The sequence below is a fragment of the Apus apus genome, chromosome 4 (genome assembly GCF_020740795.1).
Source record: "Apus apus isolate bApuApu2 chromosome 4, bApuApu2.pri.cur, whole genome shotgun sequence".
In the NCBI taxonomy this organism is placed as follows: domain Eukaryota; kingdom Metazoa; phylum Chordata; class Aves; order Apodiformes; family Apodidae; genus Apus; species Apus apus.
Window position 1 is genome coordinate 102,744,934 of NC_067285.1, and position 21,177 is coordinate 102,766,110.

Sequence of the window (21,177 nt, forward strand, 5' to 3'; positions counted from 1 at the left end):
AGCTTACTTTTCTATATCCAAATAAATCTTGTTAGACAAGGATTTGGAATCAGAACTTTACTGAGATTCAATTAAAAATTCTCTTATGCTCTTCAACTGAATTCTTTATTAACCTCATAATAACTAACTAATAACTGCCATCTGCTCAAAAAAAGACTCATCTCTCTTAAAACAAATTTTTAGTGCTCCTTGAATTTCTCTGATCTAATGTAGACATGAAGACTCTCCTTAGTGGATAGAAAAAGGCATCTCTAAGGCATGCATATACCATGCAGAAACATATGCAGATGTCTAAAGGAAAAAAAAAAAAGAACTAACACCCTTGTGGTTCTCATCAAGCCAGTGAGCTGGACTCTGGGTATCACAGGTGTTGCCACTGCAGCCTCCCACTTATTTTAATATGGGCCTGATTCCACAAACTTGAAAGCTATAGGCATCCAATAAAGAAAAAAAATCAAATCCAAACAAATCAGAATCACAGAACGGTAGGGGTTGGAAGGCACCTCTGGAGATCAAGTCCAACCTGCCTGCCAGGGCGGGACGACCGCAGAATCTACGGCAGGTCACCCAGAAACACCTGATGATCTTCAAGTTCAATTCTAAACAAGTAATGGCTGACAAAAACTAATGGCTACATACACGTGAATGTAAACCTTTCTTACACATCTTCTTTCTTAGTTTTACGTTAATTGACAAAAATGTCTGATAACGTTTAGACAGGAATGCCTCATTCCACTCAACACAAACCATATGAACTGCAAGGGCCACAAGGTGCAAGTGCATGCTGTGAAACCCCACTAAAATGGTCTGGAGAGAGATCTGGTAGTCACCTAGACTGCCCTCCCCTTCAGCTTTGCCAACTGCCTTTCACTGCTGTATGATATTCTAGCTTCCCAAACATGTAACTGTGAAAGAGGGATATCAAACAGCAAGGAACACAGGGAAGTAATAAATCAAACAGCACTACTGTGTGCATTCCACTGAAAAATAGTGAGTAGATTGTAACCAGCCATTATCCCAGCAATTGCCAAAAATAACTCAGCCTCAGAAAATATAAACCCCCATGTTCTCATATGAGGTTTTTGTCTTTGTTTCATTTCCAAAGGTGCACATTGTTGATGGAGTCATTGGTATTCTCCAAACTCAAACACCACTGAAATAATAATAATAATAATGATAATGATAATAATAATAATAATCTAAAAATGGCTCATATGGTGGGTACAGTGTCACAATCCAATATAGCGTTCAAACCCTGTCTTTCCTCCCAAAATCATGACAACAAGGAGTATGCATGATTCTCTACATTATATTGTAGGCCTGTCCATGTGTCCACAAAGATGTTAAACAGCACTGGTCCCAATACTGACCCCTGAGGGACACCACTTGTCACCTGCCTCCATTTGGACATTGAGCCATTGACCACAACTCTCTGGGTGCAGCCATCCAGCCAATCTCTTATCCACCAAGTGGCCTATCTGACAAATCCATGCCTTGTCAGTTTGGAGACCAGGATGTCATGTGGGACAGTGTCAAATGCCTTGCACAAATCCAGGTAGGTGACATCAGTTGCTCTGCCACCATCCACCATCTATGTAGCCTTGTAGAAGTCCACCAGATTGGTCAGGCATGACTTGCCCTTAGTGAAGCCATATTGTCACCAATCACCTCTTTATTTTCCATGTGCCTTATCAGATTTTCCAGGATGATCTGTTCCACGATCTTGCCAGGCACAGAAGTAAGACTGACCAGCCTGTAGTTCCCTGGGTCTTCCTTTTTTCCCTTTTTAAAAACAGGGGCTATGTTCCCTTTTTTCCAACCTTGAAATTTCTTGCTACTTCTGACCAAAAGCGAAACTACAGAAAAAACCCCAACTTTCTGCTATTCCAAATCTAAATATACCTAAAAAGAACGGCAAAGATAAGTTAAGCATATATATATATTGCAGAATATGTTATTATCTAGGGTGCGGGAACAAAAACAAAACCAGGGAAAAATTGCAGATGAAAGCTAGCAGCTCCCCAGTTTGGGTAAGAAATTCCATCATTCATAAGATAAAATTATAAGCAGCCTTAAAAAGTCATTCCTTATAGCAGAAAAACAAAGCTTCTTCTGAAGCTATTTTCTTTCTACTTATGAACAAATAATAACTCATTAAAGCTTTTTTCTAGAGGATGCTATTTATAGTTGGTATCCTGTCCTGAAAACCTGTTTTCATAGCATTTAACTGTTGTTCTTTAGATTTAAGTCCTTGAAATCCTGCATCATGTATTAACTCTCCTTCCAAAGACAGCTGAAGGATGTAAAAAATGCCAGTTCCTTTTCAAGGATCACAGCTACAAATGAAATGGGTGAAGACAGTTTTGGCAACATTGGAAGAAGAGGTAGTGGGGTTAATGAGGAAGCAGAGGACCACAGAGGTCAGAGACAGCAAAGAAGCTGGAACAAGAGAGGAAGAATAATTTTCCTGGGATTTTTTGTGTTGTTTTTTTTTTTTTAATCCAAGCATGCAGTCTGCAGTTAGGCTGAATTAAGGAATAATTACAGATAACCTCTGGGTTACTCAACAGGTGTATTTCAACTGGATCTGGAAATACTGGTGGTGAAACAGGTAACCTGTCAGTGGGCCTTAAATTTCATAAACACAAAAAACAGATGCAGTCCTCAGCCAAACAATTCATCATCTAAATTAAGTCTCTCTATCACTTCAGATCCTGATTGAAAATAGCCACAATACCTGATCAAAATGCACTGGAAAACAGTACTTTGAAATGTGTAGAATTCCACTCATATTGACAGACTAGCCACAGCAACTTGCAGAAGGAACCAGAACCAGTATGTTCTCCTGATAACTGATAAATGAACACTTTTAAACATTCCTTTTTCTGGAATACATGATTACACTAATTAGATGTTTCTCACAATATATGATCCTAAGATAAAAATCCTAAAAATTATTTAACTATAATACGTTGAGATGGCAAATTACCACCATCCCCCAGGACAACTGTGATTTGCTCCATCACATTATTTCACAAAATTTAGTTTAAAAAACTTAATCGAAATTTCACTGAATTTCTCTAAAAATCCTAACCACATTCATTTTTTAAGTCCATGACACTTGCTGCTAGCCTTCAACATGGAAAGCATTACGTTTTTTGTGCCATTTAATTCAAGATGTGCTCATACTTTGAGCTATGTGTAGTTCTGGTCTTATCTCAAAATTGGTTGAGGTCTCAAGACACAAAAATGGGCAGTAACAATGACCAGAAGTATTAAATTACTTCCATGCAGGGAATGACTGAATACACTGGGACTCCTCAGCCTAGGAGAACCTGAGGGGTTTGTAATTAAGAGTGGCATGGAAAGGATGAATAGGGAACGACAGTTCACTTTGTTCACTGTCTCTTCCAATCAACAAGTAGGGGTCACCAAGTGAAACCAGGAAAGGGTAAGTACAGAGCAGATGGTCCTTCATATTGTGCCTAATTAAACTACTGAACACTTTTCTGGAACATACTGGGAATGGTAAAAATCATACACAGGTTCAAAAGTAACTGCACAAGTTCAAGGAAAATAAACAAACAAACAAACCCAAACATCCATTTGAGTATTGTTACATGTAGTAAATTCACTCTCACTGAAGTAATTGAATGCCAAGTTTCCAACTGCAAACTGCAGAGACTAAAGATTATGCACTTGTTCTGTTTCTACATTTTCTGTTGATGTTGCTACTGCCCACTGACAGAGCCAGAATACTGGACTAGAAGGACCTCTGGCCTGCTCAGATATAGTCAACATTATGCAATGTTTGAAATCTACTTTATGATTTCATATGAAAGTGTTCCTGAGTTCATTCTAAGTGAATCAAGAGCAACTGCAAAGTTCCTTTGGAAATTCACAGTCTCTTTATGCCTTTTATTTTCATTCTTTATGATAATAGTTTGATTTACCATTATTATTTACTTGATTTTTCACTATGTCTAAATGTTTTATTGTTTTGTATTAAGCTAATCCACTCACATTCGCCTCCTTCAGAAATTCTCTTTCAAGAACAGAATGTTCTGCTAATGTGGCAATCTTGTACTTAAGTTCTACCCTGATTAATACAGTTTTACATTTGGAAATTTTTTACTCCACCTTCATAAGCAATATAAAATACACTTATAATACATGAAGTACAAATAGCTAACCACAATTACTTAACATTTTATATTGCCGCAGCCTGTAGTTGCTTATCCTGCTTTCAACTAAAAAAGCAGTATTTTCTTATAATGCTATTTTCTATTTGTTTTTTTATAATTCAGAGGGCATCTCTTCATGCCCTGGTCATTTACACATAATTTTCCTTCTCTGAGTAAAAGCAAGTTTCTGAAGCTACCTTCACACCAAAAGACTGAAATTCCACCTACTGTAAAGCATTCCTTTATCTAACGACCCAAGAATAAAACTCATCAATACCTCTAGAGAGTACAGCTTTTAGAAGTGGAGCCTCAAATCAATATTTAAGAATCTGTTTTACCATCTGCAGTGAGTTGCTGCAGCTTGTCACAAACCACAAGGGATAGTGCATGAGTGCTGAAAGGCAAAGCCAGATCAATAGCTAAACATCAGTGGGTAGGAGCTTTGCTACAGAGTTGCTTATCTTAATGTAACTTTGCCAGTGAGTTTGTTAATAAAGAGAAATGGTGCTAAGGACAGCAAGGAAGTGAAAACTGCAAAGCTAATCTAGAAGATCAAGCCTCTTTAAACTTTAGTTTCACTAAGACTTATGTGTGTGTTTAATGCCACGTGTTGTGAGCAATCCCATGCAGTTAATGGGACATAATTAATGTGTCTTTCCCATTTTGATATGTAACATTAGTTAGCAGGGTTCTTTTTCCCCCAGTGAAAAAGGATCTTGAAAGAATAAGGTTGCTTTCATGAGACACTGAAAAGCAGCATTTGTTGCTATTAAAAAATTAAGCAAACAAGACAGGAATTTTAATAGACTGAATAATTAAAGCAATCTTACAGCAATTATTTGCTTTATCTGTGTGTGGTTGGGGGAGACGGGTTAATGAAACACCTCTTAGATCATAAATCATTTGCCATTGCTTTAGGCTTTTCTCTCTCCTCTTACTATTTGATAGCTAGAAGTACATAAATCAGGTTTTTCTTCCTGTGATTTAACATACCTTTCACAACTGAAGGAAATACTATATAGACATAATTGCATTTCTGTAGGAATACTCTTGAATTTTCATTAGCCATGTTTTAAATGTCTTTATTATACATTCATCCAAACTGAGCAGAATGGAAGCTTTGGAGCCCATGCTAAAGGCAACCTTCTATCAAATTTAAATGGGACTCCTGCACAAGGTATGATCCTTCCTAGGATCTAGTTGAGCATGCATGAAATTGTAGTAACAGATCTTTAGTGACAGTCATAATTACAAAACTATCAGGATACAGGCACATTTTTTCATTGGGGATATAAAATCAGCAATGAATATATGCCTTTGGAGTGCATGCTTATAAAATAAATCCAGAATTATCATAAGGAGAACAAGTCTTTCTTTAAACACAGGATCAAATTATTATGAAAGCTCAGGTAAGTTTCACTCCCGTCACATGAAACCCTGCAGACGTTGCCTGACGTGGGCATTACTTCGACAGTGGCCTCTCAGTGCACAAAAGCAGAATGCTGAATGGTCCTCTCTTAGATGATATCCTGACATGAGACCAGATGCAGAAATAAAAAGTGGATTTTAGATACAAAGCTCACATAAAACAAAAACAAGTTGTCTCTTTTCCAGTCATACAATAAGACTCATTCATTTGGAAGGGCTGATATTAATTAGCAAATCCAGCAGGCATATTCTCTCACAGGCTTTTTTGTGCATCTGGTTGTTCCCTGTTGCAAATGAAAGATAATCCACATTCAGTTAGAAGCCTGAAAGCAGTCTCATCTCTGAAATTCCAACCTCTTGTAAACAGTTGGTAAACATAATTAATTCAATTTTAAAAATTCAACATGTTCAAGTAGACTCTCCTTGATTTCTGTTACAGCTGCTTTCACAGTTCTGAATTCTTAAGTTAAAATCAAAGGTAATCTCAAAAAAAACCAGAAGCCAAACTGAGTTATATGCTGGACTGACAAAACAGTGGCATTTATCCTTGGGGAAGGGCTGGCATTTCTTTCACGCCTAGATTTCAAACAAAAACGTGGAAAAGTGCTCTGAGGAAAAAAAGACACCACCACCATCTTTGGCTCACAAACCAAATTCCAAACTCATTCTTCCTTGCTGCAAAGACCCTTTTATATTTTTAAGATTTTTAATATCTATCCCATTGAATTGGAAAGGCACCAGATGAGATGCTTTGCCCTCTTGCAGGGTCAGCCCAGAGAAGATGGCTGTTGGGATTGCCTCTCATCTACCAATGCTTCTTTCGTCAAAGGGAGGGAGGCTCTAAATGGCTCCTGTTACTGACCCAGATGTCAGAAGCTTGTGGAGTCTGTCTGGAGGAAGGAAAGCATGAGCTGATGGTGACAGAGGCTGAATGCATTATGTAACCCCAAAGTTTGCATTTTAAAGATCACCATGGCACACAGAGCAAAAAGCTTGAAACAGCAGCTCCTTCTTCCTTGAAGTATTTTGTTGTGAATTTTGCATGTCAGTAAAGGATAATTAGAAACAGGGTTTTAGTCTACAAATACATATTGAGAAATGAACACTAAAACACCCTTAAAGCAACATAAGGCCTTTAAATAGATTACAACTTGCAATGACTCTAAGGTATTAAGGCTATTAAATGGAATATCAACAGGAGTTATGCTCTTGAGTGACTTAGATTTCCATGTTGCATACCTATACAGTTTCTATTAATCACTTAATACAGAATGTGGTATTTGTGATGAACTACTGAAAAAGATCTTTGTTTTTCTCTGACTTCACATGCTCAAGCTCAGTTTTCTTCAGCTGACTGCTTTATTTATGATTTGTTGAAACAGCCATATGCATCTATCTAGTCTACAAGCTGTTTGGAAGAGTGGTATTATCTCCATGCACATTTATGAGGAACTCTGAACATAGTATTAGCAAGAAAAGATCAAAACCAAATTAATAACTATTTGTTAACGGTTGCATATTCTAGTGCTATAAGTATTTTTATTCAGGATGCTCTTACTGCAACAGTTTCCTTATGCTTGTCTTCCTTGTTGCCTGAATTCCTTGCATGAGAACGTATTGAATTTGGGGTGGGGGCCAGTTCTTTTATTTATTGGATGTTCCCAGCTATCTGCTCACTGTTAATGATACTTCGGCAGCTGTTAGCTTCCCGTTTCGTTGCATCTTCCCCATGTTTGCCATGTATGCTATTTAGATTAAATATCTTTTTAGATTAAAGCTTCCGTATTATTTAAATTAATTTGCCATTTTTTTCTTCTTGAGTCTGACTTTCATATCTGTTCTAAATCTTTTCCTATAAACCTGTGAACTGCAAGAGCAACTTCTTCCTTATTCCCATCCTTCTAACATGCTAAATAAGCTTGGGTATTAATCTTAATACTAAATTTTCACATCTGGAATATCTTGATAGAGTTCTCTCCTGCTACTTATGAAATCTGATAATAACACAGAATAGTGTTACGTATGTATCATCTCCCTTATGGTTACAGATCAGGCTTTCCTGGATATCCATTTGTAAGGACTACATATGTTTTGCTTCTGATTGCTCTCGCCCAGTATTGCATGGTCTATTAAAGAGGTGTCACAAGAAGCAGTTTCAGGTGGTCTATTAGAAAAATAACACGTTTTCCCAGCTTATCAGTGTCTCAATGACCATTTACAACTCAGCTTCTGACCTGATATTCTTTTAATGCAATGCCTTGTGGATAAATTTGGTGGTCTAAGATCTTTTTTCTAAGGGACAGAGGTCTCCATTACAACTCATCACACAAATTGGCAGCTTGCTAATAAATCTCAGCATAGGCACCAAGGATGAGCAGATACGGATGAAGTCTCTTGTCTCTCCCATGTCAGAGCCATGAAAGATTTATAAGGGAAACATTATAGTGCTGCTGCCACTAATGCTGAAAAGAGAGATTTTGCCACTGAGTTTAACAAACCAGAAATCCTCACGAATGCTGTAATTTATTAAAATCCTGTGTCAGTGACTTACACTACAGATACTAGTATGAAATTTATTTATATAGTATGGCATAGTAAATATTCCTGGCATTCTAGACTTGTTTAGCCCAGCTATAGAGATTTTAATAACAAAGGGTCTGAAGAAGAAGCAAAACCAAAAGTTCACAACATATGCTCAGCACCCAGGTACTTTTTATAAGTTTTACATTGGATCTTTTATCCCTAAAAACATGCACATCCATTACAACTTCGGAAGAGCACCTGAAATAGAGCACTCAGTAATATTAGACTGAATTAACAGAGTACAATTGCATGGCAGAACAGGAGGGTTTACAGTGACTAGTAAAGTCACTGTACCTCGTTTGGTTGAGAAGTGGTCAGTTCTGGTGAAAGGTGGAAAGGCAAGCTGAGCTAGGAGAGTAGGTCAACGCAATGTGGAAAGCAACTGCAAAGAGGAATCAAATGCACAGTAAAGGCACAACAAGAGACAATCATGCCAATATTTGATTTTCTAGACTGATTTTTTTTATGATACAACTTTCTGTGTTGCTATGAGCTTCATATAATTAGTTTTGCTGGCCTCTGAGAGCTGTACTCAAACCACTCCTATCAGCAGGATGTGTGCCTATTCCTTTTAATGTTTTTCAAGTTCTGCTATTGCTGTATCCATTTTGTATTGTATGTGTGTGGGGAGACACACTCAGCTTTTCAATGAGCTTGACTTGAGTTCAGTGCAGCAATGCTACATTAAATGGCTATTTTCTAACTCATAGATCTGGAAAATGGGGTTTAATCAATGACCATTAGACCTTGTGCTCTCTTCTGGCATAAAATGCCTTCTTTCATCCAGGGTTACCGTATTGTTGTTTTAATAAGTTATGACTGGCATTTGGCACTTAGTTACATGGGCATGGAGGCCTTATTAGTAGGAAGAAATGGAAGTACTATGGAATAAAACTATTAAGTGGGACAGGATAACTCACAGCAATGAAATACCATGAATTTCACTATTGAATTTCCCCTACAAGTACAAGAGAATAAAGCTAACAAAGGTGAAACACTTCTCTGCTTAGGATATTGTCCTGAAAGGTTATTTTCTATAATTGGAGGCCACCTCATAAGAGGTTCTGAGCATGTGCACTTCTCCTTGCAACCAAAAGTCCTAGCCACAGGCTCTTTACTAGATTTACTTTAGTTAAAAATCAGCTTGTGTGCTAAATCTGTGCACTGTTTATGTCACATTTAAATATTCAAATGTTTTCTTCAGCCAACCTCAAAAGGTTAAAGTAAGAACTGACTCATACAGAACCTCTTCTGTGCCCCTAGCACTAAGAGAATTTCTCTTGAATTTCCTTCCTGATACTTCAACATTGCAAAAGAAACTGAACTGCAAAAGAGCCAATTCTGTGAGACAGAAGTGTCCTGGAAGCCTCAGTCCTGAAGAGCCTGTCCTAAAGCAGAGCCACCACAGTTCATTCATTGGTTCTCAGCTCCTCACAGTAACCAGCCACACCACGCAACGCCTTCTGTGGTCTTCTGCCTCAGAAGGAATAAACAGGTTGTTTGCACAAGGCAAAGTGCCCAGGTTTGCCAGATTACTGGTGGGAAGAACCATATTCTGTCTTATCTAGACTATACAGAGCTGATAGCAAGACATTATGAACATGCACATTCCTTCATTCTTTACTTTGAGAACAGACACAGACCCACATTTTAATATTTTACTTCCTTGTTCTTATGTAGGTTTCAGATACAGACTGTCATCAATTGGTGACTCTGTATCAAAGTCTCACAGGCTACCTCAAATCATACAACACAGAATCATAGAATGTCTTGGGTCGGAAGGGACCTGTAAAGGTCCTCTAGTCCAACCACCCTACAATAAGCAGGGACATCTCACACTAGAACAGATTGCTCAGAGTCCCATCGAGCCTGACCTTGAATGTCTCCAGGGATGGGGCCTCCACCACCTCTCTAGGAAACCTGTTCCAGTGATCCACCACCCTCAGATTAAAAGAACTTATTCCTAATGTCCAACCTAAATCTACCCTCTCTAGCTTTAGACCATTAGCCCTTGTCTTATTGTTACATGCCCTAGTGAACAGGTTCTTCCTCAGCCTTCTTACAGGTTCCTTTCAGGTACTGGAAGGTCACTATAAGGTCCCCCCAGAGTCTTCTCTTTTCAGGCTGAACAACTCAAACTCCCTCTGCCTGTCTTCATAAGAGAGCTGCTCCAGCCCTCTGATCATTTTTGTTGCCCCCCTCTGGACATGCTCCAACAGGTCCACATCCTTCTTGTGTTGGGGGCACCAGAGCTGGATGCAGTGTTCTAGGTGAGGTCTCACCAGGGCAGAGCAGAGGGGCTGAATCACCCCTCTTGATCTGCTGGCCACACTTCTTTTGATGCAGCCCAGGATGGAGTTGGCCTTCTGGGCTGCAGTTGCACATTGGTGGCTCATGTTCAGCTTTTGATCCACTAATACCCCTAGGTCTTTTTCCACAGGGCTGCTCTCTAGCATGTCTTCCCCCAGCCTGTATTCATATCTCTGGTTGCCCTGTCCCAGGTGCAGGACCCTGCACTTTGCCTTGTTGAACTTCATGAGGTTCACCTAGGCCCACTTCTCCAGCTTGTCCATATCCCCCTGGATGGCATCCCATCCCTCTGGCATATCAACTGCACCACTCAGCTTGGTGTCATCAGCAAACTTGCTGAGGGTGCTCTCAATGCCACTGTTGCTCATCAGGGGGGTACAGTTTGACCTTCCTTTTCTGGTATATGTTCCTGTAGAACCTTTTCTTGTTTTTCTTTACATCCCATACCAAGCTCAGCTCCAGCTGCACCTTGGACTTCCTGACCTCATCCCTACACAACCGGCCAATGTCCCTACACTCTTCCCATGATACTTGACCCCACTTGCACTGCCTGTGCAGTTCCATCTTGCCTTTTAGTTTGACCAGCAGGTCTCAACTCAGCCATGCTGGTCTCTTGCCTTCCTTGCCCAATTTCCTACACCTGGGGATTGAGAGCTCTTGCAGTCTATGGAAAGCATCCTTAAAGATCTGCCAGCACTACTCTGCTCCCTTGTCCCTGAGGGCCATTTCCCAGGTTTCACTAACTCCTTGAAGAGCAGTACCTTTGCTTTCCTACAATTTAGAGTCCTGACTATGCTTCTCACCCGCCTTGTACACTTTAGGATAGTGAACTGCACTAGTGCATGATCACTGCAGCCCAGGCTGCCTTCAACTTTGAACCTAGGACAGATGACACCTTCTAACACAGCATCTTTTTCTTCTCTTTTTTTTTCCCTCCCCAGTATTACTTATTGCATTGCTTCCTCTGTATCTATACAGATACATTATTGAAAAAGTACACATAAGAAATGCTGGACTAAATTTTTAGGAAGGACTCTGACATTTTTTAATCCAGAAAATTGATTTTAAGTTTTGAAGGCAGTTTACATCACAAAATTAACTGACTGGAGTATTCAGAACAGTAGCTGTGTATCAAGAATATATATGAGTATAGTCATCTGCTTAAATACTCCCCTCCAATATTTCCTTTGTTAGGAATTATCTCCCTGTTGCTAGAGCGTTGTGAATTCTTCACTGACCCCTGCAATAAGAACCACAAGGGTGACCTGTCATAGAAATGACTGTTACCAAGTTCATAGGTAATACTTGTATAGATCATAGGATCATAGAGTCATTAAGGTTGGAAAAGACCTTCAAGATCATCAAGTCCAACCTACACCCACATGACCTCTAAACCATCTTAGGCACAAAAAGACAGTGCTCTTGGCATTTTTGCCAGCTGCCCACTTGCCTTCACTCCTGCTCAGGGGTGGAGGACACAGGGAGCCAGGCTGACAAGCCCCATAGGTGGAGGCCCCCATAGGAGGCCAACAGTGGCCTCAGCCTCCAGTATGAGGGGAAACACAGGCCCCATTCTGCAGACATCACCCCCAATGGCATCACACCTGGTTACATCATCACGTGCTGAGGGAGGCTGCAGGGGGCGTTTTGGGGTGGGGGTGGGGAAAGGGCCAGGCCTCAATCAGGTCCACACCAGACTGTCCCCTCCAACACGAGAAAATTTTCTTCCTTTTGCTGTTTTCTTTTCAACTATGCCAGCAACTGAGAAGCTAATACACTGGGGTATGCACACATCTACACACTGTCCATGAATAATAACACTTTAATGACATCTGGGGTTCAATGAAGCAAGGACTTACGCTTGGAATGTTTGTCACAGAGAGCTGATGCCCTCATGTCACAGAGTCTCAGGGATCCTTTGCTGCTGCTGTAGACAAAGAGATTGCAGTGGTGGGGATGAAACTCAGAGGCTGTAATCACTTCGGTCAGGTCCTCCATATTGGCTGGCTTTATATCTACAATGTCTGAATGGAAGCTTCATTAAGGAAAATGCAGTTGTATGCAGGAAAACCATTACTCTTACTGCCCTCATGAAGGAAACATGATTATCTTTATGTTCAAACATTTAATGCTTTTAGATAAAGATATACTCAGTGCTTTGGCAGTAGGTGTTTTAAGTTTCTATACCTGCCCCATCTACACTAAACTCAAAGAGCCACTAGTCAACAATGGTTCTAACAGGGGATGCTATCAATAGGTGAACATTTGTCCACGCTGTGCAGACATGAAAGAAGCAGCATTCCAGGGATTTTCTAATTCTCACCTTCATTAAAACCAGTAGAAAGCAGGCAGCTGCATCTCCTGTAGTTGCTAATGAAATCATTGCTCTGTCCTAGGTAATACTGACTGACAGGGTACAATGAACAGGTCAGATCAACTCACTCCAGCAAAGGCTCACTTGCTTTTATGATCATGCAACTTAAGGCTACAAAATACACACAGCTTAAGTTAAAAGCCTCAAACAATATATGTACTTTTTTGCAAAGGCAAATGTAGCAAACACAGAAGCATTTATGCAAATTGTTTTGTGTGAATATATAGTAATACAATATCCTTTCTAAAACATTTGTGCACCCTATTGGTTTTGCTATTTGAATACTTGCCAAAGAAGTATCTGAAATGTCATTTTTGGGTTTTGATGTAAATGATGTTCACTACTGAAATCAGTATGAATTTCTGTGACTGAGAACTGTACATCTGAATCATACAAGTGGACATATCTGGAACAAAAATACCTCAAAGATCTAGTTTCCCAAACACAAACCTGTCCATTGGATCACCAAAGATTATCCACATGAAGAGCAGCTCACGCAGTGCCTCTCCAACATGTATGTATCCAATCATACACTTTACCTACCATAGTGAGCTTAAAAACCAGGACTCAATTAGCATGTATTTGGAGGAGAAGGCCAGCCTGTGGGAGATGGCTTATAAATAAAAGAACGAAAGACAGAGTCCCATGAGGGTGTTGTAAGGAAGCAGGAGGTGTAGAAGCATAAAATGAATGAAGGACATATGTAAAGCAGCACATCTGAATAAGATTGTACGTTTTCATACCACCCTCAGCAATCTGCCGTAGGTAAGCCACCCAAATGTTAACAAATCCTTCGAACAAGAGTAACATTACCCTGTTTTACTGATGGGGCTGTGCAAGAGGCAATAAAGGATTTGCATAAGATCACATGGGAAGTGAATGACAGAACAAACTCAGATCTACTGAGTCCCAGCTCAGTGCCCTAAACACAAATCATCTCAGTGCCTAGATTCCCAAAGCATAAAATTTGAATCAGCAGACATTCAAAAGTTAAATATCTCAGAGGATAAGATAAATGAGAAAATGTGCTTTAGTGATGGGAAGAGAAACCACATATCAGGATACCAAGCCTGTTTCTGTTCCCACTGTGTCCATTTCCCAAATGGAAGAACTATAATTGATTTCTGTGGGAATGAGTCATGGTCTAGCACCACCTTTACACTCCTTACTTTGATCTTTCCCAAGAATGCAGATCTGGGACACTACATTGAAACTAAACATAACACAAATGATTCAGAGATAATTATCTTGATGACTTTGCTTTGACAAATACATCCCACTGTTGTGTTTTTACACCAAGTGATTTAAAAAGGAAAATATCGGCAAAACTATGAATATTTTGTGAGATTTAGTAACAACTGGGAATGAATTAACACCGCATTTCAACTGTACTCCCGCTTACTTGCATTCTCACATTTGCATCCAACTCCAGGAATCCATCATTATTAATATTAATGCAATGAATGTTACAAGGTAGCAACATTCATTTACTCCTTTCATTAAGCATCATTAAATATTTTTTTAAATCAACAGGAAAAAATAACCTTTATTCAGCCATTTTTATTTGCTGAATCTGTGTCAAGAAATATCTTTAAGTAATGGCATTCAGTGATTGCATTGCTTTCAGTTCAGAGAAATTATAGTAATTCAATAGAAGAATTTCACCTCTCAGCAGAGAGGTTCATAATTGCTGAATGATGAGAAAGACATAAAATATAAATAGAGTATGCGAAACAGACATAGTAAGTATAATTTTTCTGGATGCTGAACACAATATGGATGAATTTCCCTTCATCACATGCAATTAATAACCCTATGCTAAATAATGAAATTAAATATTCCATTCTCCCGCCAGAAAAGCAGAAAATACTTGAAACAGACTGCATTTCCAGATGTGATCTAATTCTCCACTGAGAAAGAACCTCATTGCCTACTGAGGATCACAGAGAAAATGCACCACTGAAAATTCATCGTTTCGTTAGATTTTGAAAAAATGAAACAATAACACTTGTATTGAAGTAAACAACCAAGGGAATAGAGAGTTGCAGAAGAGATTTACCCCAAATGCATTTGTAATAATAGATGGGAAAACAGCCTTTGCTTTGACAGCTACAGAAACCAATGTATCAAAAGAAGAACACGTAACACAAGAGCACATTTTCCTTCTCTCATGATTTTTGCCATCTATTTGAAAACAAGTATAGCTTGATGTGTGATGTGTGGGAACATGGGAACTGTATTTAAACTAGCATGACATGGTAAGGGCAAGCTACTCTCATGGGACACTTTGCATTTCTATTTTTCCATCTTCCCTTTGTGTCTTTTCCTTCCTTTTAAGCACAACAATGCACAGCAGACAGTGTGCTTCAGAAACAGGCCCTTTGGTGAACCTGAAGGGCTCAAAGAAGAGGGAATCTGGCAGAAACTGATTAAATTAAGATTCCATTGCTAAAGGGAAAAGTATTCTAATGGCACAAATCTGTAGAGTCACCTTCTATGCTAATGGCTTCCCTTCCGCTCACATCTGAAAAACCAGTTACATCTGACTCCTGTTGTAATGTGGCTCATTTTCAGAGTGTGGACAAAACAACCAGGACCAAAGCTATCTTAGAAAGACCGAAGAGCCCACCATTGGCCATACACTGGGATATAATTCTGTTATCCTGAAAAAGCTGGTCTTCCCGTGCCTGAACAGGGTAGGAATTTTCTCTAAGAAAATGAGAAAGATACTCACAGTGCTTCGACTCCCACACATCCCTGCCGAGACTGAGGCATTTCAATCCCAAGTAGATACTTGCAGCAAGGGAAGCCTGAACTGGTGCCTTGTCAGCAATAGGCTGGAATGATTGGCAGTCTTTTAATCCATTAACATTATAACAAGGAACAGAAAATATCTTTGTGCTTGCAAAAAAAAGAACATGTCTGTCCCTCATAACCCAGGTGCTTGCCATCTTATATACCAGGTCTCTCCTCCACTGCTTGGCTCGGTGAAACAGAACAAAGCTGTGAAGAGGCCAACAGATGTCTAGATGCTCTCTGCAGCAAAATGGAAATGCAAGGTTCAGTGGAGGCAAATGGTGAGAGATGACATTCTTACAGAGGGGTTACCAGAGCTACAAGACCAGGAGTTCATTTTGGGAAAGGCAACAAAGATACTCTAAGGCAATGAACCTTTAACTTTGGCTAAGAGTGTCTATGCTGCTTCTCTGACTGGAAGAAGAAAGGAGATCTGAATGAGGGGAGGAAGAGAACCAAAACAGTGGGAGAGGAAGGTGGAAAGAGCATAAGGAAAGGCATGATTAACAACCTGCGCTGATAAGCAGTGTGAGGGATGGGATCCAAGTACACAATTCAGTTATATGGTATGTTTAGTTCTAATCCAGTATTTTGTGCTGCTGTTGTGCAGCTGATATTAAAATGAGGATGGAAGAAGATTTGTTCCACTGCCTCTGGGCCACTGATCTAACAGGAATATTCTCTTCAGGGAGAAGTTACTCCATAAAGTTCCTTTCAGTGCAGGTTACAAAGATGACCCTCACCTTGATCCAAAATTCATGTTCATCAGACTTCTACACTTGATCAGCTAGAATATAAATGAGCACGCCCACTTTATGCTCATGCCAAAACATGTATAATGAGAATGGGGAAAATACACAGGGTTCCTGCTGAGCAAAAAAGGTTTCAGAATTAATTTCCTTCTGTGATAATGGAAACATACCAGTCTCCTCAAGACAGAATAAACTCTCTTTGAAGTGAACAGTATACATAAAGAAAAAGTTCTTCATCTTCCTCAAATCATCAAGGGATTCTTTAAGAAACTGAATTTTGTAGACAACAAACTTACAACTCACAAACTATAGCATATAGAAGATTGAATCTCATTGCTTTGGAATATTTTTTTTATTATTTGAGAAATCACTGCAAGAAGGAAATCATTGGTATAGTCCAATGAAGGCTACAGGAAAAAAATTAACTGACCCCCTTTTTTCAACAGCAATACAGGTCAGTGGCTTTCTTTCAAAAGCCAGACAGAATTTTTCATAACAATAAAAAAACCCAAAATTCTCATCTTTCTTATTTCAATATATGCTGATGTGATACTTTATTTTGATCTCTGTGTGGCATTTGAGTTTTTGCAATTTTTAAGCACTTTCAAAAAAACCACAACAAACTGCAGCATAACATATCTTCCCAAAGCTGGCTGTTCCCTGTATTTTCCATAGAGGGTTGCTTCAGCTCCTAATTTTGTCTGCATCTCACACCTCCATTCTAGCTTAGTCCTAGATTCACTAACTAGTAGTTAAAATCAAGAGCAATTCACAGAAGATGCCAGGGCTTCAGTTTATGATAATTGACTACTGTGGTCCTGCTGAGGCTCTACACATTTAATATAAGCATTTCTCTGAGTGGTTTCCTCTGATAGTCATTTAGTGCACACTATTTTCATTACAAAGAGGGAATTGCAGTGCTTTCACATCAAGCTCTCCCAGTCTTACACTTCCTACATGGTGGTTGTATCACTCCCCTACCAAGTGTCAGCTGAGAGAATGAATTCCAAATGGCTACAGTTGGTTGTGTGTATCAGAGTAGAAGGGACAGAATCAGACCTCAGTATGCTTAATAACACCATTATGTCATTATGTCAATCTTATTATGAAAGAAAGAACCTAACTCTTAAATAACCATCCACTTAGTTCTTTCTTCTAATTTCTCAGATACACTGTATGTTTTCACTGCTGAATGCCAGTTCTACAACAGGCATGTCATGACAGTAAGGACACCACCAGATAGGGTTCAACTGCTGAGTCTCTCTTTTTCAGACTTGTTGTTCAAGAGTCAAAGGTTTCTGGAATGGATTGTCAATAGGTTAATGGATTTGGCCTTTTCTTCAAATTCCACATTTTACCTTAGGCAGAGAGGTGACCCAGTGCTTATAATCTAAGTTCCACTGACAGACACAGTGTCAATGCTTTTTATCTCACAGTATTCACACACTGCTCCTCTAAAAGCATGTACTGCATGGGTTATATTATAAACATTGTACCATCTGCCTCTTCTGAACCACAAAAGCAGAAACTGCTGCATAAGCAGTGCTCTTTCAAGCTGCCTTGGACTATCTGCTAATACAAGGTATTGATCCATACTTGAAAATTACTCAGTACTACAATGTCAGACCAATTCCATTATTAATTCCATGGTTACTGGTGGTGATTTGCTGAAAATACCAATTTAAATAGCTTGATTTTGATTGACAATAAAATGTGTCACCAAAGATGTTTAGGTGGTGCCATTATGATAGTACAAAGGCTTCTGACAGCTTTTTTCTGTTTTTTTTCCTCATGTCAGGATTATGAAACACAGAAAGAATAAAAACTGCTATGGGCTTTTAGCTCTTTGTGGATGGCCAAGACACAGACAATTACATTAGGTGCTGTGCAAACACAAAGTAAAGGAACTGCTCATAACAGAAAAAACAAAGTGCATACAAAGAAAAGATTAAGTGATATTAACACAGTTCTGTGGACTTCTGAGATTTCTTACCTCAAGGATTACAGCCTAAGATAGATGAAAAAGATATGTTAGCAGAAAAAGAAAAGACAAGGTCCTAGCTAGGAGGCTGCAGTAGCAATAAACTTTCCAGCTACTCAGATAGAAGTAGCCACAAAAAAGAGTTTAGCCATGTCAGGTAAACAGGTGGTTTAAAAACTAAGCTACTGTTGAGATCTAGCTCACCCAGAGATAGGATGAAAAATTCAGCACATTCTCCTGTCTTGCTGGTAATAAGCATTTCTACAGTGTGGCTAATAAGGAGGTCTGCATGGTGGAATGGTGCTCCTCGGGCAATGGCCTCATATTTATGCTAAGCATACCACTGTTGCTGCTAGATGGCCCATGGTTCCTCACAATCTAATATCCAAAGCTTCAGCCAGATTTGTGCCTCAGTTAGCTTTCTATTTCTGTTTTCTAAACCACAAAATTTACAAAATACGAGGACCACAGATCTGAACATTCAGATCCTTCAAATGTGTTTAAGAACCAAGATGCCACTGGTTTAACTGGCAGCTAACAGGAACCCGAGTCTCCCAGGGACTAATAAGATTTGTTCAAGGCTGAACAGGAAGCCAGGGACAGAACTTCAACACCAAGATTCTGCACCAAAGCTGCAACTCCTGGACTTTCTGTCTCAAGTTTCATTTGGAACCGGGGATATTTGGAAATAAACTGGAATTAGTATTAGGAAACATTTTCCATTCATTAAGTTCAAAGCAAAGGAGAGTCAGTATCGGTGTCAATGTCTTACAGATAATGAAACTGAGGCATGAAGTGGCAAAGATTTGGCAAAGTTCAGCTTCAGGGTCAGGAAGAGCAATAGTTCTGGATTCTGCTTTAGCGCTCACCCCTCTCCCCACCCACACTATTCCAGGCATCTGAGTATTCACTCAGTTCTCTTCTTGGTTATTTGGGTTTGAGAGGTTCTTTTGCTATTAATATATCTGTCTTTTGGATTTTTTTCCCCAAAAAGCAGACCTGTCCAAAGACTCCTTCTGAATCTGAGAGATCTCCTTCTGATTTTTGTAACATCAGAATTACTTTGCATTCCTATTATGTTGGTAGAAATAAAAATCAGAAAAGCAGCAAGAAAGCCCCAAGTTTCATTACAGAAATATTACTTTTTAAATTATCAATGTATGACTTAGTAACATTTTAGGAAAGTGCTGTTACTGCCACACATTCAGCAAACATCACAGACTTTGTGGCATATGAGAAGAAGAAAAATGAATCCAAGACATAAGAGAAATTGCCTATGAAGCAGCTGCAACATTTGATTAAGTGCTGAAAGCAGAGAACTGTAGAATAGCACTGATAAATTGTGCAAGTCACATCCAAACTTTCTCACAGATAGGCCTGTTCATATACATTATGCAGAGAATCATGACATTAGAAGTAGGCGCTGGAAAATTTTCATTTTTTAAGAACTGAATTTTTGGCTTATTTTTTAGAACAGAACACCTGCATTTTCATCTGTAGACACAGTCACATGCCTGCTTTAGTCACGACCATATGCACATTCAAATTTTCAAGAGTAAAGAAATAATTATCTGCATATATACAGCTGAAAGCAAAATTAAGTCAACAGAGGAAGACCTGTCTCCATAAAGGTACATTTGTATTTTTCTGTGCATGTTACTCAGTCACTGAAAGGCTGCAAAGTTATATTTCATTGATATATTTGCATATTAAATATTATTTGTCTGAAACAATTGTGGGACATTTAATGTTACATTCGGAACATAACAAGTACCAGAAGAGCCTCAGGTACCTATAAATTATTGATAGAAGAGACCTATTAAGTCACCTAGTTCAGCTTCTATTAGGCAGTACTCTTCTGTGTAGTATAAGTGGCACCATGTATCACATACTAGCAGGGGTTCCATAAGAGTGTAACTTCAACATAATAAGGCAGTGACAAATTATAAACTAAAGCAGTATCATTTCATCAACCACAAACCTGCTTTCCTGAAATTAATTAGATGTTTAAAAGAGAACTCAGAAGGATCTACTTGGTTTGCTGAATACAGTCCCTGGTAGTACAGAGAAATACAACATATGTAACTTCCTAAATACCATTTTAAAAGTAGCCAGAGGTTGTTGATAACTTACAGGAAATAAGAGATAAAATGTCTTTTTTTTTTTTAAGAATAACCTATGCACCAACAGGTAATCCCATAAAGAAATTTCTTGATAATTATTAAAATCCCATGCAGCTGGGGAAGATCTGCCTATTAAAAGGCAAACATGGAACTAGCTGGAGGGTACAGGCTTTTTAGAGCATTTAGGTGGGGATTCTTCTTTCCCTATATGCAATTTATTCTTCCATATACCTTGCAGAAAACCCCAATACAGCAGTATTTGTACCCCAGTAGAGCAGAATAATTCCATATTTTAATTGATATTGCAATTTAAGTCACAAAGGACTCATTTTTCCCAAAATTTAGCTAGCTAGGAGTGTCTTCTAGAGCATAACACTCTCCCCTTCCCTTCATGTTTATTATGGAAGTAGTCAAATAAAACTACCTGCAAAAATACCTAGATGCTTCTAAAAATGGATACTTAAAAAAAATATTAAAGGCTTCCATTCAGGATATTTACTGATATTTCTGCCTGTAACGGACCTTGTACTGCCAAGAAATCCCTAAACATGTGAAAATGAGGAAGAGATTCAGTTCTCATGAGAAAATCTATGGTGAAAGTTTTCCAGATCATCTATGTTAAATTATATAAGACACCTGATTAAAA

General features: G+C 38.9%; 1 protein-coding gene across 6 annotated transcripts in view; it reads right to left on the reverse strand.

Annotated features, from left to right (window-relative positions):
* Positions 1-21,177, reverse strand: part of PPP2R2C (protein phosphatase 2 regulatory subunit Bgamma) — a 136,106-nt gene that overhangs the window by 18,435 nt on the left and 96,494 nt on the right. For all 6 annotated transcript variants that reach the window (XM_051618604.1, XM_051618605.1, XM_051618607.1 and 3 more), the window contains one exon: positions 12,365-12,529. In XM_051618604.1, coding sequence (XP_051474564.1) covers positions 12,365-12,529 — 165 coding nt within the window. The remainder of the gene's footprint in view (positions 1-12,364; positions 12,530-21,177) is intronic.